Raw genomic sequence first — 26,119 nt, 5'->3', positions numbered from 1 at the left:
AGCTTATGGGGTGATGGCAGTGAAAACTAGCCCGGGTGGGTTAGGATATATTGTGTGTAGGGATCTAGCGAAGATGACATTAGGTAACGTTAAGATTAGTTAGTGACTGATACCTGTAGTGGGGACGCAGGTAGATTAGTGTGGATTATAATGACGTGGGAGCGCAATAGTTTAAAGGGACGACTGGGAAGCGCAAGTTTCAGAGGGGAGTAGTTAGCTGAGATGATGCCGTGTGTGTGAGGATTGAACAGGTGAGAATGGAACAGGTGTGATTGCACAGGTGTGCAACTGAACAGGTGTGTGGAGCAGTGTATGAGGGAGTAGTGGTGATTGCGTGTTGTGTTGACCAAATGGTCCAGGAAGAGGAGGAGGGTGCAGGTGGCACCAGGTAGGATTGCACAGGTGTGCAACGACAGGTGAATGAAGGACAGGTGTATGGAATAAATGGTATGGAGTATAGGAATGGATGGTCGTGGAGTGAGTATGGTGGAAATTGTGGAGTGGAGTGGATGGTGCGAAGGTGTGAATGGGGGAAGAGTGGACCCCCATCACGGATACCCGGGGCGGGTAGTGTAAGTGTTAGGTAGAGGGTATAGGTAAATTGTGGTTGGATATTGGCATCTGTGGTGCGAGGTGAAAGAATGGTATTTTGATGGGTGCATTAGTGTTGTGGAAATGGCTGGGCGTGTAGCCTGTTAGTGTGTGTAGTTGGTTTGGGCACTCCACCACTGTGAGGATGTCGGCCAGGTGAGGCCGCAGGTGGGCTCTGGGAGCCGGTAGTTGTGGATGGGGCCCGAGGATCCGGAGGACGGACCCGGGTAGCTCAGTGCCAGAGGGCACCAGGGGGTGACAGAGCCAGGAGAGGGCCTGCCCCAGTTAGTTAGGTTAGGGTGAGGAGCTAGGTAAGCTCGGGTGGCAACTGCAGTGGTGGAGGTGTGCAGGTGGGTAGACCTGCTGGGAGAGCTACACGTCGCAGCCCAGAAATTGTGCGAAGGCACCGGGAGATGAATCGGGGGAGTGAGACCCCAAATTGAGAAGCACCACAGTTTGGTCAATGGGAATTGGTTTTTAGAACCCGTAGTGTAAGTTGGCCAATGGATTGGCAGGGAAAGACCCCGGGTAGTGTAAAGTGTGTTAATGTCATTTAGAAAGTAGTTAGGATGAAGTCTCCTCGCACCATCTGCATCCACTCACCTGAGGTGACAGGTACTCCGCACCATGCCATGTTTAATTATTTTTGATGCAAATGTTTTGGAATGAGACGCATCATGACGTGGGTGTGACATTGTGCTTTGATGTTCCATCTCTGCCTCCTTATGAGGATTGATGATGAATTTGGTGATGGCAAATTTTGAAGTAGAGGGATTGTGGAGACGAATTTGGTATAGGGGAAATATGGGGAAGACGTGACAGTAGTGACGAATTTGTAAATGTGTAGATTTTTGTACATATGGGGTAGGGGCAGGGGTAGGGTAGGTGACAGGGGGGTGACGTACGGTAGGGACGAGCTTTCTCACTTCGCCCTCCGTACGCATTTCGCCTTGCATTGCCTTATTGATGTGTACCCTTGTGACCTTACCCCTCGCTCAATTGTCTTTCCACTTTTGTCTCCCACATGACCTGTGCGCCATTGGGTGCCGAGGGGAGCGTGCGTGGGTCGGCCATTGTGCGCCCGAAATTCCCAGAACCAGCTGTCTGCATCGATGCACCACATTATGGACCACATGCCTGTGGCCGAGCACCACTTATGGACCCCATGGGTTGGGGCATGGCCCCTCTGCTGGAACCAGCCATGAGGGCCTGAAATCTTGCTGGCGGACCTTGGCCACAGGGCACCGATGCCCCACAGGTGAACCACACTAGTCGGCCCTGTGGGCCATAAATAAAATAAATAAAAAGGACACATTGGGTGCAAGTTTTAATACAAATAGGCCGCCAGTAAGCAAAGCAAAAGAATGACAACATCTGGAAGAACAAATAATAATAACCAGCAGAGGGAGCCGAAGAGCAAGAGATCACCTGCAGGGTTAGGGGTTGTTGATTTTATTTTTATGGAACACTGATGAACTATGGTGACTGCACCGATTGGTGCTTGGGTGCTTGTATTGGTGCGTTTTTGGGTGCGTTCATGGTGCGTCGATGCAGAGCAGACTGTCTCCCCCCCAGAAAGAACAATCACAGGTCCTGGGTTAGTTTTGTAAATAAAAATAGCGTCATTGTAAATAATGCTTCCCACCGTCAGTGTATAGTTTGAAGACCATTCCGCAATTCGGTTAACTGTGGGCGTAAGTCTGTTAGGCAGGGTGCAATGGAGCAGCGGGACACATTTATTTATGTTTTAAAACTGTCGCACTCAGGGTCAGGTTAAAAGTAGAGGGAACTACACCTACGTGCCACACTAAGGTAAAAGTTATAGGCCCGGGACGTGCCTAAGGGGAGGAGGGTGCAGTGTTGTGGATATGAGAATGTTTTTTTATTTTATTGTTGTGGTAAAATGTTGTTGTAAAAGGTTGTTGTAAAATATCACCCCTCCTCCCTCCGTTTGTGGTTGTATAAAGGTCAAAGGGCGTTCCCGTAGTTAGTCCATAAAACATACATGCAGGACACGATATATCTTTTTTGACAGTTATATCCTTATTATGTGTATTAGTGTAAGGCTGTGTCTTCCATTAATTGAAATACTCCATTGCACAAGTGAAAGAGAATAGATCCCCCTTTCCTTCCCATCCCCAAAACCTCCATTTCCATATTACATCCCCTCTCGTCATTGCTGAGCCCTCGATTCCCAATCACCTCCCCTCCAATAACCGCCATTGACCATGTGCTAGAGTCGGAGAAGAAAGGCGTGTCTCCACCTCGTCAGAGGGGAGGAGGGGCGTGCCCACCCGTCGTCATCCAGGGCGGAGCCCGAGGGTCGCGCGACCAACCAGGGCCGAGGTGAGCACCCCGATGGGCGTGTCCAAAACGCCGGCGGCGTAATCGCTGGAGGCGCTATAAAAGGCGCAAACGGAAGTGAGTAGTGAGTTGGTCTGAGTCGGTTGCCAGAGGGAGTTGGTCGTCAAGAGAGAGTCGTGAAGAGTCAGTCAGTGGAGTCGGTGGTCAGTTGGTTGCGGTGAGGAGTCGGTGGTGAGGAGTGAGTGAACCAAGAAAGAGTTGAGGGTTTGGACCAGACGAGTCGGACAAGGCCTGGCAAAGCACGCGACGTACACAGCAGCCAAAACAGCAGCGTGGGGCCTGGCCTGAACGGCGGCTGCTAAACGCGCCGGTTGTGCTGCGGGACCCCCTTGGACCTCCCTCTCCCTCCAGCCATCCACCTCCTGCCTTTCCACCCTTCTTGTGGATGTGAGTTTGTTCTGTTTGTTCTGTCCTGGGAATAAGTTAAGTCTGTAGATAAGCTAGTATTTGCACTGTGTCACCTGCGTCTTATGTGTTGTAAATAAACTTGATTGCTCCTTTTTGCTTGTGTGTGTAAATAATAAACCCCATTACTCGTCTGTACGTCTTCTCGTTTTATTCCTTTTCCTCTTGCATTGCGTCGTTTTTGTCTTTTCCCTCATTGAGCAGCTGTGGTGCGATACGGCCAAAGTTCTGGGTGAATCGGGTGAGTCAGGGATCCTGTAACGGTCGCGGCAATACCAAACCGCTCGGTAACTAACATCTTAATCCGCGATCGGTAACAGATTCTACGGTAACAGATTGAGATCCCCCTTTCCTTCCCATCCCCAAAACCTCCATTTCCATATTACATCCCCTCTCGTCATTGCTGAGCCCTCGATTCCCAATCACCTCCCCTCCAATAACCGCCATTGACCATGTGCTTGAGTCGGAGAAGAAAGGCGTGTCTCCACCTCGTCAGAGGGGAGGAGGGGCGTGTCCGCCCGTCGTCATCCAGGGCGGAGCCCGATCGGTAACAGATTAAGATGCGCCCCCAGCTTGGAGAGAGAAGTCGCCACCTCCAAGCGCTGGATACCTCCCGCCTCTTTGGACCGGACCGGGTCGATTCTGCCCCTGAGCCAAGGTGCACCTTGAGCCATCGACTGCCTGCCCTCCCCTGCCATCAATCCCTGTGTGAGTCAGTCTTGTCCCGTTTGTCTGTGGTCTGTCGGGAATAAGATAAGACCGTGTCTAAGTGCCCACCTTACTGTGCTGTACCTCTTGTCCGTGTAATCTAAACGTTCTGCATATCCCATATTATAACCTCCTCCGGAGGTCTTGAGAACTGTACCCCTGGTGTCGTGTCATTTAACCCAGCCGTTGTGTCCTTTCCTTCATTGATTTAGCATAGCGCGATTCGGCCAACGTTCGAGTGTAATCGGGTAACTTGTGCGAACACGGCGGCCATTCCGCTCGGCCCAGCATAACATCTCAATAAGTCGTGTCCGCAACAATTGTTATAGTAGTCAGTTATAGTAGTCAATCTTCAAGTCAATCAAGTCAAGTCAATTATAGTAGTCAATCTTCTACGGCCACGAGTAAAAGCTGTATTATAGTAGTAAATTCATTCAAAAAGAACTAAAAATGTTGGGACGGGCCCCGGGAAGGTTATAGGCCAGGTGGCGAGGCCGGGCTGGGCCCATTTCACAATTAAAAGCTGAGCTGAATTATAGTAGTCAATCTTCTACGGCCGTGAGTTAAAGTTGAATTATAGTAGTAAATTCATTCAAAAAGAACCCGGGCGTGCCGGGTGCTTTTGGCTGGTGTGTATATATATATGTATATATATATATATATATATATATATGTATTCTGATATGTATCCTAATAGGGGCATACTTGCAGACTGCAAGCAAATACTCGGGTGCATTCTCCGTGTATACATACCATAATACTGTAGATATAAGCTACACATACAGTGCTGTGCAAAGGTTTGGGTTATTTTCACTTTTGTGGTGTTATTCCCCATTAAACATTTGTCGGAGGTTATAATTGTGCAATATAGGTCGATAATAATTCAAATTTCAGTGAAAGTTAATTTAATTTCACATGTTCCATTAAATGTACGAGTCGAGTACCCGCCCTACGGGCGATCTTGTTCCAAGCGTGCAACACATTTTCCTGCCATGGGATATTTTCTGCTCACACAATTGATTTGACTTGGATTTCTTGCTGATTTATTTCGGTAATATTGGTCTTGCTGATTTCTGTTCAATGTAGGTGTCCTTGGTTTTTGAGGCATCTACATTTTCGAAAAAAAAACAACATTAAACATCACTCTGGCTAACGTCACCCCGCCACCTCGATGCTAATACCCACCACCAGCCCACACCCCCTCTTTTCCCTCCCCTCCACCATCCCCCATCAAGCATCACCTTACCTAACAATACCCATAACAACCCCCCCCCCCCCCCACTCCACTCCACTTCCCCCCACAATCTCCCTTTAACTGGCACCCTAGCTATCAACACCATGACTGCCCCACACCCCTCTCAACCACCCCTCACATTCCCCTATCAACCATCACCCTAGCGAACAATACCCATAACAATGCCATTCCACAATCCCCCATCAACCGTCACCCTAACTAACAATACCCCACGACCACCCCACTCGCCTCCCCGCTCCCCTCCATCATCCCCAATCGGTATCAGAATCCGAGCTCGCAATGCACCATTTCTCTATGTACCGTCGCCGGCAGGATCACGGTGAGTTCACAATGTGACGTCACTGGCAATCTCTAAAATCGACAGTCTAGGGTTATTTCGGCACTTTGTGATTGGCAAATGAAAAAAAAATTCCCTTCAAATTAGACCATGATGAACGATTGCCAATGGTTAAAAAAAAAAATTGCATTTGGGTTCCCCTTTAAGGGTCTTTTGGGTCTTCAGGGTCTTTTCAGTCTTTTATGTCTTTTGGGTATTGATGGTCTTTTGGGTCTTCCCTGTCTTCCCTGTCTTTTCAGTCTTTGGGGCCTTTTCATTCTTTGGGGTCTTTTTATTCTTGGGAGTTTTTTGGGACTTTAAGGATCTTGTGGGTCTTTTCAGTCTTTGGGGTCTTTTTGGTCTTTGGGGTCTTTAAGGGTCTTTGGAGTATTTTGGAGCTTCAGGGTATGTTGAGTCTTTGGGGTCCATTGGGTATTTTCAGTATTTTAGGTCTTCGGGGTATTTTAGGTCTATTGAGTCTTTTGGTTCCTCTGAGTCTTTTGGTTCCTCTGAGTCCTTTGGGTCCTCAGGGTCTTTCGGGTCCTTTAGGTATTTAGGGTCCTCAGGGTCTTTTGGGTCCCCTGGGTATTTTGGGTCCTCTCGGTCTTCTCAGTTTTGTAGATCCTCGGGGGGGGGGGGGGTTTGGGGGGCTTTTGGATCCTCTGGATACTTTAGGGTATTTCAGGTTACATTTGTGGGTGGAGTCAGGGCGGCTGGCCAACCAATGGGTGAAGAGCAGACATACATACATACATACATACATACATACATACATACATACAAACACTTGCTCCATGATATATAGATAAACTAAATTAGGTTTTCAAAGTTGTATTTTTGCTATACATATTATGTTGTCATGTGCTAGTAATATCTAATTATCACAAAGTAATACAGTATGCAGGAAACTGCTTGTGCATTTGTGTACAGTAAATTATTAATAAATTAGTGAAGTAATCAACACCAGTTACATGAATGCAAATTACACAAAACCAAAAAGAAAGTTGTAAATTAGTGAATATGTGAAATTAGTTTTTTTTTTGTTTGTTTTTTTTGTATACAAGATCGAGGCTCGTGAAAGGGCGAACATTAATCACACAAAGACAAACAGACACATAAAACAAATAACATCGGGAGCGGTAGACAAGATGGGGAGAGAGGGGGCAGGACACAAACACAACATTTGAGAGCAGGGACCGAGAGACATGGAGACATCGAGAGATCTGTGGGAGGGAGGTCTGTTTTTTTTTTCATCAGCTTGCTTGAAATTCCATGAGTGGGTTTTGAATGGCACCAAGGAAACAACTTTCAACAGAACACTGAGTGAAGATCCAAGTCTGCGAGAAGAAGAGCACACGAGCAGAAAAGCTGAAGATCTCTCCAATGGTGAAAGGTACACTTTCAATGCCCAAAATAAACTGGCTCGGAACAAGAAAAGGCCAGGAAGACCCAGAAGAACCCCCCTAAGACAATTTCCCACACATATATACTGTAGACTGTACATCTAATAATTAATAAACCAGAACAATGCGACTGTGTCGCCAATATGCCTCCGCATCGTCCCACAATGGGTAGATGCCATCACTTTGCATATGTATGGGTAGTGGATCACGTTTGTGAAGTTTAATGTTGATCGGATAAGGTTCGTTTTTCTATCCAAGATGGCTGCCAAACCACGTGACCTATGACATCTTCATTTTCAAACTATATGCAACAGTGCTGTTAGATGATATTTGTAAAATTTTGCATCGATAGGGTGAGCGGTTTCATAGATATAATTATTTAATATTTTTCTTCAATCCAATATGGCTGCCAAACCATGTGACCTATGATGTCATAAATTTAATATTTCAATACAAATGGGTCATAGATCATGTGCATGCAATTTCAGATTTTTAGGATAAGGAATTCGATTAAAACATTTTTGGCTGGTATACCACTTCACCTATGATGTCATCATTGCCATGCTTTTGTTCCCTATTGGGAGTACTTGACAATGTGCCAAGTTTAAAATTTTTCCATTCAACGGTTTCCGAGAAATATTTTTTAAATTATTTGTTTTTAATCCAAGATGGCTGCCATACCACGTGGCCTATGACGTCACAATTATTAGAAAAACATTCTGCATGGGTGTCACTCCTACTCTGAAAGTTTAGTCTCAATTGGACATATGGTTGCGGAGGAAAATGAGGTTCAGCCCGGACGGACGGACGGACAACCCGAAAACATAATGCCCCCGGCGACTTTGCCAGCGGAGGCATAAAAATTTATGTTAAAGGCTCCAGTCAGACTGCATCATCCTCATCAAAGCCACGCCTTAAGATAAATTTAAAAAGAACAGAAGAAATAGAGAAGTGAAGAGAAGAAAAATAATCTAAGAGTTTCTGAGGAACTGGGAAACCTGCCATTTGAAAAGGGAAGGTTATAACTGATAGGAAAGACACGAGAAGGTGAAATATTCCAAAGCTTAGTAGTGAATGGAAAGAAACAAACACAAGAGCCCTTGAGTTGCCAATGGCAGCACAATAATCATGTGACGTAGTGGCTTGCGGAGTATTTTGTGGTCTAGCTAATGGCAGAGATATACAAGCAGTCAGGTCTTGGGTGCAGAAACTGCAGTAATCAATATATAAAAGGAGCTGTGCGTCCGTGCAAGTGTGCGACCTTCACCCATTGGTTGGACAGTTTGCATGACTCCGCCCACAACTTCTAATTTATGAACGCTGCCAAATTTATGAACCCTTGAGAACCATTTAGAATTTACCCTTTAAAATCCTTTAGAATTACACTTTGTAATTTACCCTTTAGAATTACCCATTAGAATTACCCCCAAATAATTACCCTTTAGAATTACCCATTAGAATTACTGATATAATTACCCATTAGAATTACCCTTTAGAATTACCCATTATAATTACCCATTAGAATTACCCATTAGAATTACCCATTATAATTACCCATTAGAATTACCCTTTAGAATTACCCTTTAGAATCATCCTTTAGATTTTATCCATTAGAATTACCCTTTATAATTTACCCTTTAGAATCACCCTTTAGAATTACCCATATAATTAACCTTTAGAATTTACCCATTAAAATTTACTTTTTAGAATTTAGCCTTTAGAATTTAGCCTTTAGAGTTCACCCTTTAGAATTCACCCATTAGAATACCCTTTACAATTACCCTTTTGAATTACCCATAGAATTAACCTTTAGAATTACCCCCAAAGAATTACCCTTAAGAATTACTCTTTAGAATTTATCTTCAGAATTACCCTTAAGAATTACCCATAGAATTACCCTTAAGAATTACCCATAGAATTACCCTTTAGAATTTACCCTTTAGAATTTACCCATTAGAATTACCCTTAAAAATGACCGTTTAGAACCCTTTAGGATTACCGTTAAGAACCCTTTAGAAGTACCCCTTTAAAATAACCCAATATAATTACCCTTATGCATACATAATATGTAAATACCACAATGTGTATAAATATTATTGTAGTTTAATATAACAATGTAATTATTAATCATCGTGAATTCCGATTTGGCGTTCATTTCTGCTTGTTGCGCATTTCTTGGGGATTTCCGTGTTTCTTGGAACGAAAGGATTTCTCTTTTGAGTTATCAGAATTCCTTTGACCTGGTAAGCTGTTAACCTCCATAATGTAAGAAAGTTAAGTTGTATGAAGTAAAATTGCTTCGGCAAAATTGTGTTGAGAAGGCGAGGAATTTTACACTTATTATTTGACTTCTCTTCACCTGTTCGTTGTGAAACCGAAACCGATTAACATTGTTGTCAACACCTGTGCGCACATCAGAGTTCATTTCTGAGAATAGCGATGCTGCTTTTCTACAAAAAAAAGAAGAAGCAAACACGGAGAGATAAATTCAGAGTACACCGCCCTCATGCCAAATAAATAAATAACATAGCCCGGGGGTACCTTCGGCAGCACATAGACATGGCATTGGGAAGCAGAGGTGTACAATAATTGATTGATTAATTGCGAAATTAAAATAAAGAAATAATAATCGTAAAATAATTAATTTCTTAATCAATTGGCTAATAGCATACCCAAACCACCAGTGTTTCATCCGAAGCTGTAACTTTTTGAAAATTAATGAACGAGGTAATTAATGGAAAAATAAATAATTAATTGCTTAATCAATAAAGAAATTAATCGATTCATCAATAAATCCAAAAACATCCTTCATAGCCAAATCACTTGGTCATTGCCGTGTCTGAATATCAGCTTCCTAGATGAAAAGGTGCCTGAGATATTGCCCAGATGAGAAAGGAAATAAATAAATGATTGATAATGAAAATAAATAAATAACTAGAGCGGCACTCAGTAGAGAGCATACCTCCACCTGGTTGGCCATATCACTCAATGGTGAAGAATCACTTAAAAATTTAAATAATTCTCATCCGAATCCATATTCAGATCTTCACCAAAATTGAATCGATTCATCCTCGTCACACACACAACCTGTCCAACAAGTTTCGTCCAAATCCGTACATAACTTTTTGACATATCCTGCTTTTTGTATCGTTTTTGGCCCTATCTCCTAATGGTGAATAATCACTTGAAAAAAATAAATAATTCTCATATCCGAATCCATATTCAGATTTTCACCAAAATCCAATCGAATCATCTTTGTCAGACACCCAAGCGGTCCACCAAGCTTCGTCCAAATCCGTCCACCAAGCTTCGTCCAAATCCGTCCACAACCTTTTGAATTATCCTGCTATGTATCGTTTTTGGCCCTATCTCCCAATGGTGAAGAATCACTTTAAAAATTCTAGTAGCCGGATCCAGATATTCACCAAAATCTAATCATTTCGTTCTTGACACATACGCTACTTCTCTGCCAAATTTCGTCCGAATCCGTCCACAACTTTTTGAGATATTTTGTTCACAAACGGACAAACAAACAGACAGGGCTGAAAACATAACCTCCATCCACCTTCGGTGGTGGAGGTAATAATCGTAAAATAATTAAATTATTAATCAATTGGCTAATAGCATACCTAAACCACCACAGTTTCATCTGAATCTGTAAGTTAAAAAAAAAAAATTAACGTGGTAATTAATCGAATAATTAAATTTAAATGATATGTCCAGGAAAACGGCAAAAAGCCTCTTCTTTGAGAGAGACTCCAACCATTCCTGAGAGAGGAGCAGAAGCCGCAGATCCAGAGTTGAGCGACTGGGAAGGAATCCTAACTGGTGTTCAGAGATGAGGTTGTTTGAAAGCAGGATAGTCTTGATATCAGAAGCTGGGATGGATCCTTGACTTTCCTTGTAAATGGAAGCAAGCTTTCCTGCCTGTAATTGTGAGGGGGTTTTGCTCCCTTCTTGTGAGTAGGATGGTAACTCACCTCCAGGAAGAAGGGAAGCAGCCAAACGAGAAGGACAGGCTAAAGAGAGCGGACTGAGAAATAAGGGTAGCAGAGCAGGACCTGAAAACATTGGCATGGAAGCTCTCTTGGTCCATCGCCAGATAGTCTAGGCCGGACAGAACTTCCCGTGCCTTCTGTGGTGTGAAAAGCAGTCAAGAAGGTCGTTGGTAAGTGATGGGATAACATCAGGATTGAGTGTCATGAATTGGGTCCACGAGATTTGGAGGCAAACACAGTTGAAATAATCTGCCTCATCTTGAGCAGAGTCTGCTGGTGACTGTGTTCAAGGTGAGCGAATGGAGTAAGAGCAGACAGCAGAGATGGATTTACCAATGTGCAAGATTGCCAGAGAGCATTTTTGTTGCACGATGAAGTTGAACGAGTTGTATTGTCATACTGTGACTTTCAACTTCCGATCTGATGTACCATACTCTGTGTCACAGAATGTTGGTGCGGCTGAGGAAGTTTCTCAGCTCTGAGTGATTCTAGGTGGGTTGCCATTGCTATCCCAGCAGTAGTTAGGGCAGTAATCTGGAATTTGTTAATGGTGCCAGCGTTAACTCGCCAACTCTTCATACATCTATTTGCAACTGGGAATTCAAAATTAAAGTTTCTTTAGAAGTTGAAACTTCCGGTTTGGGTTTCTTGGACATCAGGTTTGGGTTTCTTAGACATCCGGTTTGGGTTTCTTAGACATCCGGGTTGGGTTTCTTTGACATCCGGTGTGGGTTTCTCGGACATCCGGTGTGGGTTGCGTGGACATCCAGTTTGGGTTTCTGAGACATCCGGTTTGGGTTTCTGAGACATCCGGTTTGGGATTCGTAGATCGGGTTTGGGTTTCTTAGACATCCGGTTTGGGTTTCTTAGACATCCGGTTTGGGTTTCCGAGACACCCGGTTTGGGATTCGTAGATCGGGTTTGGGTTTCTTAGACATCCGGTTTGGGTTTCTTAGACATCCGGCGTGGGTTTCTTGGACATCCGGTTTGGGTTTCTTAGACATCCAGTTTGGATTTCTCAGACACCCGGTTTCGTTTTTTTGCACGTGCTGGTGAAAATCTGAGCTTCTCATTTACACCTTATAAAGATGAATTTTCCGAACCAGATTTGTTGTTTTTTATGTTGTTGTGTCTTCGTCTTGGTGCTTCTGGTGTATCCCGTGCAGCATTTTTTTGTTAATTTATTCGTTGCTTGTGCTATTTGTTTCGTTTGTTCCGTATTGTTCAAGGCCTGACACAACTTTCCCTCGGATAGAAAGTGGATCTTGCTACATTGCTTCTATCCCTGGTATATTCCTGAGTATCTTGCTCCTATCTCTTCAACACTATCCCATTTCCTCGCCTTGCTTCAAAATATCAAAACAAGCAAACAAAAATAAACTTTTTCACAACAAAACGATTCTCATTACCCTCACCTGAGGAGAGGGTATTACATTTGAGTCCGTTTGTCTGTCTGTTTGTCCGCACAGAATAAATATGATTTTCTCTGCAACCGTTGGTCCGATTGACAGGAAATTTTCACCATAGGTGCAACTCCACCTCTATAATTTTTTAATGATAATTATGACGTCATAGGTCACGTGGTTCGGCCGCCATCTTGGAAAACCCGAAAAACTTTGCACCTCTATATATCCGAAAGCGCTGAGTACAAAAGATTGAGACATGGCTCATTGTAAAGAACTCTCCATTTGGAATTACATCTGTTAATGATGATGTCATCAGTGCCTCCATTATGACGTCATAATTCGACAAGTCCAAAATATCATCCGATCAAGATGAAATTTCTTGAGCATAATCTAGGGATAAATTGGTGGAGAACAAAAAAATAATGATGACGTCATCGGTCATGTGGTTCTGCCGCCATATTTGTTTTAACACAAAAGCCTTAAAAACCACTGAAAACACATCCTGGCGAGAGTCTGCAAACTCTGATTACTGTTTCTTGTTTCTACTTAAATTTCCTTCTGGTTCTACATCCCCCACCGCACGTCTTTTCTCCAAACTGAATCGACATTTATGCTTCTTCCTCCTCTAAAATTATTTTAAAATAAATTTCAACCCTTGTACTGTATATTCCCGCTCATACAGCACTGCGTTTCTCCATGTCTTCAACAAGCAATCTTATCTTCCATCCAATGATCTCTATCTCCGTTTGTGAAAATTGGGAATTTCGAATCAGAATAAGCATTCATTCTCACCACACCCCCTCAAAGCTTCATGTACTCCCTTTCTGCATAATTCCACACCCACCCTCTCAATGCTTCCCCCTCACCCAGCCCTCTAAATCATTCCCCCACACCCAAAACACATACAATCATTCCCCTGCACCCCTCATACACTCAAACCTTCCCCCACACCCTACACACTCAGATCCAAGATGGCCGACTGGCGTACATTTTGTTACTTAAACATGTCCCCAACCATTTATTGACATGCATGGACCGATTTTCTCCAACCTTGCACAAAGGCAACACATGAGAGTACACCGTACATATGCAGAAGATTTTGTTTTGCAATCCGATCAAAAATGGCCGACAGACGGCCTTTAACTCTGAACAGCAGAATTACTAAAACCACGGGGGCTATGACATTTTATGTCTTTTTCTTCTTGTTGTTTATACAGTACTGTCGTGCGAATACCCTCCGGTTAATACCATGGCTCGTGGATGGCTCAAATGGCTTTAATTGAGGCGACGACCAAATCGGATTCAGCTATAAACCACGGGAGGAAGAAGTGAAGAGGAAGAGGCGGAAGCGCTTACCTATAGCGATTCAACCGCAGCTCCGATCCTGCAGGGGAATTAACTCAACTAACACAAGATGTTGAATGGAAAGGGAAAATAATGCAAGGGTTTATTTACAAGGAATCGCGGGACAGGGAAATACGCGCCGGTAATAAAATGTCCTAAATCGGGATCCCGCACACCTCACCTCAGAAACAAGACAAAGGAAAATGAATTACAAAAATAACTGTCTGTCGTGTAATGGTTCGTGGGTGTGAGCTTATCTGTCTGCAGTCTTGTCCACCGTCCAACACGGCTCCAAGCTCCGGCGCAAGGAAGCCCTCCGTCCGCTTCGCCCACGCTCTGCTCGGCCCCGAGCCAACGCCCCACTCCAGGCTCCTCGTCGACCGCCCATGAGGTCCGTTCACTCACAGCACCAAAAGCACCGAGCACCGATAAGATGGCGAACCCACGACCTCCAGGACCTCTCAAGACGAAGAGCCAAGAGCCAAGGACGAACACGACAAGCGAAGGGCCAGCACAACTCAATACCAAGCACCAAGTCTCAGCACGACGCAATACCAAGCGCAAACCGTCAGCACGACTCAATCCCCCAGAGCGAGGCACGTCAGCGAGCCCTTTTCTAACTTGGCATGTGACGTCAGTTCTGGCGCGTTACCAACCAGAGCCTCGTAGCTTCCCGCCGTTTGCCGAACCTCCTCGCACCTTCCGCGCTGATTCGATCCAGGTTCGCGCCTTCTGCACCAACCAATCACAGTCCTCCTGGGCGTGGTTACAGCTCGTCTCACGCGATGTTGCTCGGCCAGCTGGTGGTGCGGCTGGCGGCAGCCATCTGGCGGTGCCCCGATCTGGCTTCCTGCCGGTCTTGTTCCAAGGTCATTGTAAGGGAAGGGGACGAATTAATGTGTGCTAAGGGCCATTCTAAGTGTTTATATGAGTATGCATTGCCATAAGGGACAAAGGTTTGGCGACAGGGACGACGACGAACAAAGGAATCTTATCCATAATCCCTGCACTATTTAGCACGCCCTGCTCCCTCGTAGCAGGGACACCAATACAGCTTATCCCGACAAACCGGACGACACATAGAACTTATTACAGGGTAGATTCCCTATCGTGACAGTCGAAGCATGTTACCTATACAGATGTACCTGGCCCTAGATATTCCTTTACCCTCCGACATAACAGTACATTTATTAGTGAATTCAAAGTACGGAAAGTGAAATTCTAAATTCTAATGATCAACATTGCTGGAGGAACACATAGTATATGACATCACATGATTCATATTACACATTATAAAGTGCATTTCTTTGAGTACATAACCTTTTAAAAAGTGCATTGCAATGAATGACAATATAAAATCAGCATCAGATTCGCCTTCTTCTTATCAAATTAATTTGTAATTATAAATGTGGAAGTTTTAATCATACTAATGCATGATGTGCATTTTCAAAAGTCAAAATAGTGGAGTCTGCCCCTTCCTTCCTCTACCCTCCCCCCACACTCCCCCCCACCCCCCACGGGAGTCGACAATTAACCCTCTTAGGTCCACCAGACCTTCCCCTGGGGGGGTTTTCTGGAAGAGAGAGGGAGGGGGGGGGGCATAGCTGATGGTTCACCTTTGGCTCCAGATACCTTTGCACCAGCCCTGTGCATAACAAATTACTCTTTCTCATACTCCAGCAAGTACTCAGGGTACATTTGGTCCTTATCAAAGATCACAAAGATTTGCGGGTTGCTAACGTTATCGACGCAGCTGTCGTATGGAATATCTGGTGTTTTCTCCGGAGGCCTGCGGTACGTCGCATCGCCCCGCACGAACTCTCCCACCAGGACTCGTGCCAAGAACATCTGCTTTGAACAATTGGACTCGGTGACATAGCGGTCAGAATATGCGGCATTCTTCGCAAAATAGACTCCTGGAGGCAAGAAAGATAGATTGATTGAAACATTTCATTACATTCCTCTATATCTACCCAGGCAAATTATTGTTTTATATATACAGTGCCTTAAGAAAGTATTCACACCCCTTGACTTCACATTTTGTTGCGTTACAGCCTGAATTTAAAATGGATTCAATTTGGGTTTTTTTTGTCACTGATCTACACAAAATACCCCATAATGTCAAAGTGGATTTTTGTTTTGGATTATTTTTTCAAAATAATGAAAAATTAAACACAGAAATATCGGATTTACATAAGTATTCAACCCCCTGAGTCAACACTTCGTAGAAGCGGTTTTGGCAGCGATTACAGCTTCGAGTCTTCTTGGGTATGTCTGTATCAGCTTTGCACATCTGGATGCAGATTTTCTCAAGTTCTGTCGAGTTGGATGGGGAACATCGGTGAACAGCAATCTTCAATTCTTTCCACAGATTCTCAATGGGATTCAAGTCTGAGCTTTGGCTGGGCCACTCAAGGACATTCGCGTTCTTGTTCTGAAGCAATTCCAGTGTTGTTTTGGCTGTATGCTTGGGGTCATTGTCCTGTTGGAACGTAAATCTTCACCGTAGTCTAAGGTCTTTTGGACTCTGTAAGCAGATTCTCCTCAAGGATTTGCCTGTATTTGGCTCCATTCATTGTTCCCTTGATCCTCACAAGTGTTCACACAAGTGGATTCCAATCAAGTTGTGGAGACATCTCAAGGATGATCAAAGGAAATTGGATGCACCCGAGCTTTCAATTTTGAGTGTCATAGCAAAGGAGTTGAATACTGATCGACTCAAGACATTTCATCTTTTCATTTTTAATTACTTTGTCGAAAATTATCAAAAAAAATTCCACTTTGACATTATGGGGTATTATGTGTGCATCGGTGAGAAAAAAAAATATCTAAATTTCATCCATTTTTTATTCAGGCTGTAACAACAAAATGTGAAAAAGTCAAGGGGTGTGAATACTTTCTGAAGGCACTGTGCAGTCATAATGGGGGCAGTGAGGTCACCTATGCACAAAACAAGAAAACTTATGAATTAAACCTAGGAGAGCAGTGAAGGGAAGGCAATGCCTTAACATGCAAGTAAAAGGGTTGGGTTAGGGTTCGTGGGTCTGCTACACAATTATACACGTTGACTTAATTATTTTGGCCATGCCATTTGTCACTAATGCCATAACTCCACTGAGAACCTTATGGAATCAAACTCACTTGAGCCGAGCTCAAGTCAAACAGGAAGTAATGCACAACCTGATTGATCATGTTGGTTTCCTTCTAGCTGGATGAAGAGTGCTATGACATCATTGTGCCAATCCATCGGATGTATTTGCATCCTAAACACCATTGCGTTATCTTACTTATCATGCCCTGTGACTATGGTGGTCATAGAGCCAGGTAGCCACATAAGAGATCATATAAACAACTAATAGTCATCACCGCAACATGGAAGTGATTCTACTATTCTTCAATAAGCAAAGTACTCCTGAAATAAAAATTGTCAACTCTGCACTGCCCAATGCCAAGGACCACTTCCTTGTTCAGATGCAACCACTTCCTGTACATTTTAATGAGTCAGATGCAACCACTGCCTTGTTCACAAACCTTGCATCACTCTGATGAAAGAAAAAATAAATAGAAGAGATACTTATGCTAGTTGAGATACAACAATCTATTTGGTTTGTGCACTGCGAATAGGGGAACACAATCATACAGGGATTTCCCCTTCCAGCTTTCAAGTGCATAAATCTGATTTTGATGATGTTATCTGATATCTATCTGACATTAAGCCTTGAGGAGGAGACATTAAGCCTTGAGGAGGAGACATTAAGCCTTGAGGAGGAGACATTAAGCCTTGAGGAGGAGACATTAAGCCATGAGGAGGAGACATTAAGCCTTGAGGAGGAGACATTAAGCCTTGAGGAGGAGACATTAAGCCTTGAGGAGGAGACATTAAGCCTTGAGGAGGAGACATTAAGCCTTGAGGAGGAGACATTAAGCCTTGAGGAGGAGACATTAAGCCTTGAGGGGGAGACATTAAGCCTTGAGGAGGAGACATTAAGCCTTTGAGGAGGAGACATTAAGCCTTGAGGAGGAGACATTAAGCCTTGAGGAGGAGACATTAAGCCTTGAGGAGACATTAAGCCTTGAGGAGGAGACATTAAGCCTTGAGGAGGAGACATTAAGCCTTGAGGAGGAGACATTAAGCCTTGAGGAGGAGACATTAAGCCTTGAGGAGGAGACATTAAGCCTTGAGGAGGAGACATTAAGCCTTGAGGAGGAGAAAATTAAGCCTTGAGGAGGAGACATTAAGCCTTGAGGGGGAGACATTAAGCCTTGAGGAGGAGACATTAAGCCTTGAGGAGGAGACATTAAGCCTTGAGGAGGAGACATTAAGCCTTGAGGAGGAGACATTAAGCCTTGAGGAGGAGACATTAAGCCTTTGAGGAGGAGACATTAAGCCTCGAGGAGGAGACATTAAGCCTTGAGGAGACATTAAGCCTTGAGGAGGAGACATTAAGCCTTGAGGAGACATTAAGCCTTTGAGGAGGAGACATTAAGCCTTTGAGGAGGAGACATTAAGCCTTGAGGAGGACACATTAAGCCTTGAGGACACATTAAGCCTTGAGAACACATTAAGCCTTGAGGAGACATTAAGCCTCGAGGAGGAGACATTAAGCCTCGAGGAGGAGACATTAAGCCCCGAGGAGGAGACATTAAGCCTCGAGGAGGAGACATTAAGCCTCGAGGAGGAGACATTAAGCCTCGAGGAGGAGACATTAAGCCTCGAGGAGGAGACATTAAGCCTCGAGGAGGAGACATTAAGCCTCGAGGAGGAGACATTAAGCCTCGAGGAGGAGACATTAAGCCTCGAGGAGGAGACATTAAGCCTCGAGGAGGAGACATTAAGCCTCGAGGAGGAGACATTAAGCCTCGAGGAGGAGACATTAAGCCTCGAGGAGGAGACATTAAGCCTCGAGGAGGAGACATTAAGCCTTGAGGAGGAGACATTAAGCCTCGAGGAGGAGACATTAAGCCTCGAGGAGGAGACATTAAGCCTCGAGGAGGAGACATTAAGACTCGAGGAGGAGACATTAAGCCTCGAGGAGGAGACATTACGCCTCGAGGAGGAGACATTAAGCCTTGAGGAGGAGACATTAAGCCTTGAGGAGGAGACATTAAGCCTTGAGGAGGAGACATTAAGCCTTGAGGAGGAGACATTAAGCCTTGAGGAGGAGACATTAAGCCTTGAGGAGGAGACATTAAGCCTTGAGGATGAGACATTAAGCCTTGAGGAGGAGACATTAAGCCTTGAGGAGGAGACATTAAGCCTTGAGGAGGAGACATTAAGCCTTGAGGAGGAGACATTAAGCCTTGAGGAGGAGACATTAAGCCTCGAGGAGGAGACATTAAGCCTTGAGGAGGAGACATTAAGCCTTGACGAGGAGAAAATTAAGCCTTGAGGAGGAGACATTAAGCCTTGAGGAGGAGACATTAAGCCTTGAGGAGGAGACATTAAGCCTTGAGGAGGAGACATTAAGCCTTGAGGAGGAGACATTAAGCCTCGAGGAGGAGACATTAAGCCTTGAGGAGGAGACATTAAGCCTTGACGAGGAGACATTAAGCCTTGAGGAGGAGACATTAAGCCTTGAGGAGGAGACATTAAGCCTTGAGGAGGAGACATTAAGCCTTGAGGAGGAGACATTAAGCGAGCTGTCCTGTCGATAGTTGGTGGAAGGTAAAAAAAAAACACGATACATAATCATAATCCGTAAACTAATTGAATATATATATATACTGTAGTAAACTAATTGAATATATATATATATACTGTATATGATCAGAAGAAATTAAATAAGTTACGGACGTCAAAACGATCTTTTATTTTCGACAGGCTTTTGGCCAAGTAGGCCTTCTTCTCGGTCTACAAGAACAGCAGGCCTGCATGCATACAAGAAAGAGATTGGTATGATATTGATGTCTAAATAAAATACACACAAAAAGAAGAAATATTGTTAACGGCTGCTCACCTTCCTCAAGTTCAACTAGAGTGAGCTTACAGTTGATACTGTACACACGCACATCTATCTATAATTCCAGTAATCTCTGTGTGTATGTTTGTATGTTTGTATGTTTGTATGTTTGTATGTCTGTATGTCTGTGACCGCTGTTTCTCGACAACCACGGGTCCGATATACTTGAAACTTGCCAGGTATATTGCTGGGGACCCGAGGATGTGCCTTTTCAAGGTTTCATATTAATCGGACAAGTAGTTACCGAGCTATGTCCAAAAAACGATTCAACCAATCAGAGAGCAGCGAGCTATCACGTGTGCCGAACGTGGCGAACAGACTCTGCCTCGGACGGCACATTTGAGAGCGTATTCATTTATTTCACGTTGGAAAACTATGTTGCCGTTAAACTATGTTTTAAAACTAATTAAAACTAATTTGCGATTCATCGTAACGGCGATTTGCGACCTTCCGGACAGTGAAGACTGCACTTCCGGCAGCCAATCACAGAACGCGTTGTTGCGTAGACTAGGCGTGGCCGATGTGAGAGCGAGCCGAGCCGAGCGCGTGCGCCATTACGGTTCGTAATTCGATTTCTTCCGGAGAAAATAATAATTTCTCGATTTCTTATGCGCATTATTTCTCCCAATTCAGTCAGAGCGAAGGGCGGAAGCGAAGAGCGTTGTTTTTTTTGTTTACGGGCGTACGGGCGTACGGGCGGGGTAGAGCGTATGGGTAGCGTTATTTTTTTTTTTTGGCAAGGAACGGGCACCCACGTACGGGCATGCCCTAGTATTATATAAACACATACACGCACTTATTCATATACTGTTTGTATTAATGTACATACACTGCCTACATTTGCCAATGACATATGTAAAGGTGAAAGAATATGAAAATATGAAGTGAATGAGTTGAGGTGAATGAGTTGACATCCGTTAATCGTGAAAATTTATGCCATGACGGAACTTTGTCCGAAGTTTGTGTATCCAAAAAGCACACGTCTCAGAATTGTGGTGTGTGATCGATTTGCAATTGATTTGATGGCAGAGATTTGAATATCGTCTATTGAGTAATCTGGTTTATTAAAATGTACAGTGTAAGGCAGAGATTTGAATATCGTCTATTGAGTGATCTGGTTAATTAAAATGTACAGTGTAAGGCAGATATTTGAATATCGTCTATTGAGTAATCTGGTTTATTAAAATGTAGGCCTACGGCTACAGTGGAAGGCAAAGATTTCAATATCGTCTTTTGAGTGATCTGGTTTATTAAAATGTACAGTGTAAGGCAAAGATTTCAATATCGTCTTTTGAGTGATCTGGTTTATTAAAATGTACAGTGTAAGGCAAAGATTTGAATATCGTCTTTTGAGTGATCTGGTTTATTAAAATGTACAGTGTAAGGCAAAGATTTGAATATCGTCTATTGAGTGATCTGGTCGAATAAAATGTACAGTGTAAGGCAAAGATTTGAATATCGTCTATTGAATGATCTGGTCAATTAAAATGTACAGTGTAAGGCAAAGATTTGAATATCGTCTATTGAATGATCTGGTCGAATAAAATGTACAGTGTAAGGCAAAGATTTGAATATCGTCTATTGAATGATCTGGTCAATTAAAATGTACAGTGTAAGGCAAAGATTTGAATATCGTCTATTGAGTGATCTGGTCGAATAAAATGTACAGTGTAAGGCAAAGATTTGAATATCGTCTATTGAGTGATCTGGTCGAATAAAATGTACAGTGTAAGGCAAAGATTTGAATATCGTCTATTGAATGATCTGGTCAATTAAAATGTACAGTGTAAGGCAGAGATTTGAATGTCGTCTATTGAATGATCTGGTCGAATAAAATGTACAGTGTAAGGCAGAGATTTGAATATCGTCTATTGAATGATCTGGTCGAATAAAATGTACAGTGTAAGGCAGTGATTTGAATATCGTCTATTGAGTGATTTGGTTAATTAAAATGTACAGTGTAAGGCAGAGATTTGAATGTCGTCTATTGAATGATCTGGTTAATTAAAATGTACAGTGTAAGGCAGAGATTTGAATATCGTCTATTGAGTGATTTGGTTAATTAAAATGTACAGTGTAAGGCAGAGATTTGAATATCGTCTATTGAGTGATTTGGTTAATTAAAATGGACAGTGCAAGGTAGAGATTTGAATATCGTCTATTGAGTGATTTGGTTAATTAAAATGTACAGTGTAAGGCAGAGATTTGAATGTCGTCTATTGAATGATCTGGTTAATTAAAATGTACAGTGTAAGGCAGAGATTTGAATATCGTCTATTGAGTGATTTGGTTAATTAAAATGTACAGTGTAAGGCAGAGATTTGAATATCGTCTATTGAGTGATTTGGTCAATTAAAATGTACAGTGCAAGGTAGAGATTTGAATATCGTCTATTGAGTGATTTGGTCAATTAAAATGTACAGTGCAAGGTAGAGATTTGAATATCGTCTATTGAGTGATTTGGTCAATTAAAATGTACAGTGTAAGGCAGAGATTTGAATATCGTCTATTGAGTGATCTGGTTTATCAAAATGTACAGTGTAAGGCACAGATTTGAATATCGTCTATTGAGTGATCTGGTTTATCAAAATGTACAGTGTAAGGCACAGATTTGAATATCGTCTATTGAGTGATCTGGTTTATCAAAATGTACAGTGTAAGGCAGAGATTTGAATATCGTCTATTGAGTGATCTGGTTTATCAAAATGTACAGTGTAAGGCACAGATTTGAATATCGTCTATTGAATGATCTTGTTGATTAATATGTACAGTTTCAAGCAGAGATTTGAATATCGTCGATTGAGTGATCTGGTTTATCAAAATGTACAGTGTAAGGCAGAGATTTGCCCTGATTGGTGTGAAAGTTACTGACCTCTGACCCTGTGTTATTGAAGCGTGTGTAGAGTGCGTTTGCAGTTTTTCCAACATGTTGTTCGGTTCACTTTTCACAAGTGATTAGGTATATGACCCACGTCGATTTACAGTCCATATAGGAGGTGATGGGGAACTTTAGTCTGGTGTTCGAACTGCGGTATATGCATGTAAACTATATGTAAATTTAACATTGTTTGCATTTTACATCACAAAAAATCGACTGTGTTATCTGGCAAAGCCAACTATGATTGCGTATGTCGCAAAATAAACTCTGAAAAAAAATTTTTTGTTGCATTTTATAACAGAAACATTACAGAATGTTCCAGAAAGGCCAAATATGGTTTCAGTATATTCCAACTGTTTTCAAGTGTACAGTTTGTTCCAGAAGAAAGTTTCACATTGTGTAAATATCACCACCCCAAAGTGGACCGATGCTAGTTTATTGAATTGCTGGAATTATTCTCATCTTGGGGGTCGACAAGAGGGCGAGGGGGGAAGGTTTTGCCAGGAACTGATTTGGGCTGGAATTTGTCATTTGCTCCAGGTTCTGCTGGTGATAACTCGCCTGCTCCTCGGGAGAGACATCTTGGAAGGCCATGCCTCAAAGCATCGATCCGAAAGGTTATCATCAGGTGAAGAATCGAACCCCGACTACACAGCTCAAAGGTAAGTGTAACACCTGTTCGACTGAAGTGCATTAATCAAGTTTGTGGGAATACACGTTAAAATACATTATGTTTAATATCAGAAGATGTATTTTACCTGCACCGAGTGCAGTGCCGTTCTTTCCATGCAGTCGCATGTCAAAGTTAATCGTGCATATTCCTGTGATCGAGCTGCTTGAAGTCCCATGAAAAAGAAATCTCTCTTCAACTTCGCCTTGTCTTTTGTGGGACATCCACTTTTTTTTCCTGAATGAAGATGTATTGGAAAGGGTCAATAAATAAATACAAACTACAATAAAAGCAACATTGTCTGATTAGGTGATCTTAATCCTCCAGTTTACTTTAAAGAGATTGTGGGTAATAAGGCCCAGCATGGAATACTTGTCCCATTTCACAACTTACAAGAGAGATGTTGCTCGTCAATTGAAATACAGGGTGTTCCAAAAAGACCCGGACAACTTTGGTTGTTAATATATTGAGAACCACAAATGATACAACGATACTCTTCAGTTTATATGATACAGAAACTCATAAGGTTTTGTGCAGACATCAGCACACTTCAATGTGAGTTCCATTTGTCGCATGCAGGACATCAAGGTGGTACACGAGTTCTTGCCATGTTGAGCTCATCATGTTTGCGTCCATCAGTGCGTATGTAGCTGTCATCCGAGAACGAAGATCCTGCAGGTCTGCCACCTTATTGTTGTACACAACATCTTTGACAAACCCCCACAGAAAAACCATCAAGGGGGGTTATGTCTGGGGATCGTGGGGGCCAGATGGTTGGTCCGTCTCAGCCAATCCAGCGACTTGGAAATGTTTCCTTCAGGACGGCTTAAACGACTAAGGCCCAATGAGGCGGAATGCCGTCCTGTTGAAAAATGATATCGGGTTGCAGGTCTTCAATCTGTGGGAAGACAAATCTTTCCAACATGTTCATGCAGATTGTTGAGGTTACTGTGTCCTCTGCAAAGAAAAAACAAATCCACCAAGTGGTCATGGAGAAGGCCACACCACACATTGACCTTTGGACTTTCACGTATGTGTTCAATGACCACTGACCACGTTGGGGTTTTCAGAGCCCCAGATCCTCACATTGTGCCGGTTGACCTTCCCCGATACATGAAAGCAGGCTTCATCTGTAAATATGACCTTTTCAAGTAATCTTCATCATCCTCTATGTGATTGAGCATTTCCAAGGTAACGCCTTGCGTTTGGGTCCATCATTTGGTCTGAGTTCCTACAGAATCTGCACCTTATAAGTACAAAGCTTCAGTCTTTTATGCAAAAATCCTGTGTACAGTAGTGGTTGGTCATCCCAGTTCTCTGGATACACTTTATCCATCTGTAATACACTTTACAGTAAACACTTACACTTTACAGTAAACACTTTATCCATCTGAAATGATTTCTGTTGTTTCCTCAGCCACTGAAGATGGACAGAAGTTATGTATTAACCTCTTTTTTATCTGTTTGTTTGTTTGTCTGTGAGCAGGTGGGTTTGTTAGGTGTGTTTGTCACAATAAGAAAGAAAAACCATGTGCAAATTAAAATATAGTTTGCAGGAATGGTGATGGGGGTAATGGATGCAAAATAGACTTGTTATGTCATTGATAAATGCCTCGCCATAAGTGTATGGTTTCTGTGTGAAAACGATAGAACATGGATGAAACTTCATGATGGACTTTTCACCAACTTCAGCACTACCCTCTCCCTCGTCCATAAGGATGGCAAATGTGTAACGCCTTGCGACCATGCGCCCAAGTTAAGAGGTGAACCCATGCTGATATCTGCTCGGACTCGCCTGAAACTGCTTGCAACTGGGGGCATGGCGAGGTGCTCTGAGAGGCAGGATGTGGAGCCAATGAGCACACGTTCACGAGGTAAAAAAAAAGCCGAGGAGCGGGGACAGATGATGCAATTCAGCGGGGACAGTACAGGGAGAGGAGCTCAGTTGGAGCAGTGAGTTAGTTCAGAGAGTTGAGTGAGAAAGGATGAGATGATCAGTTCAGGAGCAAGAAAGTTGAGAGGGACATCCCACAGAGCCCAGCAAGTCCGATGCGGAAGACAAACGAGGAAGGAATAAACGATGCCATGCAAGTGCGCCAGAGGTTACGGAACCTGAACGCGGGCCTCCATCCAGGCACATGTCTTTCTCTCTTTCTCTCCCTCTCTCTATCTCTCCACCTTACCATCAGGCACATTAACCTCCAGGCAAACATCTAGTGGGGCCAAGATATTTCTTCTTTGTGATCTCTGTGGTGTAACCGGTCAAGTTATTGTTGAAGCTGACAATATATCATGGGCGCAAGTGAATTTATTGTACAGAGAATTGTTGTGATACGTGTGCCTTTCCCTTGTTCTCTCTATCCCTCTTGCTTTCTCAATTTATAATAAACCTGTTTTCTCACCATTGGCATGTCAGCCTGGTGCGCGGTTTGGGATGGGGGAAACTTAACTGTGGCGTGAGTCAATTTCACGTCCATTTGGATATTTGGCACCAAGCCTCGTTAGGTGGTTCTTAAACTACAGTGGTTCGTCCTGGGTACATAGCTTGGCACCTATCCTTTCAGATGGGCGAACTGGCTGTAGGCGACAGATATCGTTAAATTTTCTGTACATCGTAAACTGATGAAGATATTTTTTTGGGCTTTCTTGGTGGATGGTGTAGGTCTCCAAGGACCATTTGTTGCTAAATTTGTGTTGTTTGGGTGGAAGATTTGACCTCTTGTGCACCGTACAGTGCAATGTCACACTGTTAGTCAGGATTGGGATCAGGACACCAGGTCTAAATCCGACGACTGTTACAATATTGTCGTGTTCCTGGGGA

The 26,119-nt window shown here is 43.2% G+C and overlaps 1 protein-coding gene and 1 long non-coding RNA gene across 6 annotated transcripts in view; one reads left to right on the top strand and one right to left on the bottom strand.

Annotated features, from left to right (window-relative positions):
- Nucleotides 1-13,863: 13,863 nt before the first annotated feature.
- Nucleotides 13,864-26,119, bottom strand: part of LOC144889799 (protein mono-ADP-ribosyltransferase PARP11-like) — an 80,596-nt gene continuing 68,340 nt past the window's right edge. For all 5 annotated transcript variants that reach the window (XM_078770998.1, XM_078771017.1, XM_078771012.1 and 2 more), the window contains 2 exons: nucleotides 23,387-23,535; nucleotides 13,864-15,706 (listed from right to left, as the gene is read on the bottom strand). In XM_078770998.1, coding sequence (XP_078627124.1) covers nucleotides 15,450-15,706; nucleotides 23,387-23,535 — 406 coding nt within the window. In that variant the 3' untranslated portion in view covers nucleotides 13,864-15,449. The remainder of the gene's footprint in view (nucleotides 15,707-23,386; nucleotides 23,536-26,119) is intronic.
- Nucleotides 19,445-25,702, top strand: LOC137422892 (uncharacterized). Its single transcript, XR_013622091.1, has 4 exons — nucleotides 19,445-19,455; nucleotides 19,612-19,683; nucleotides 23,169-23,290; nucleotides 24,949-25,702. It is a non-coding gene; the product is annotated as an uncharacterized LOC137422892 (long non-coding RNA).

Source organism: Myxine glutinosa, chromosome 1, assembly GCF_964187855.1.
Source record: "Myxine glutinosa chromosome 1, kmMyxGlut1.1, whole genome shotgun sequence".
Lineage (NCBI taxonomy): Eukaryota > Metazoa > Chordata > Myxini > Myxiniformes > Myxinidae > Myxine > Myxine glutinosa.
Note: the sequence above shows the minus strand (reverse complement) of the source record. Positions and strands in the feature narration are given on the sequence as shown.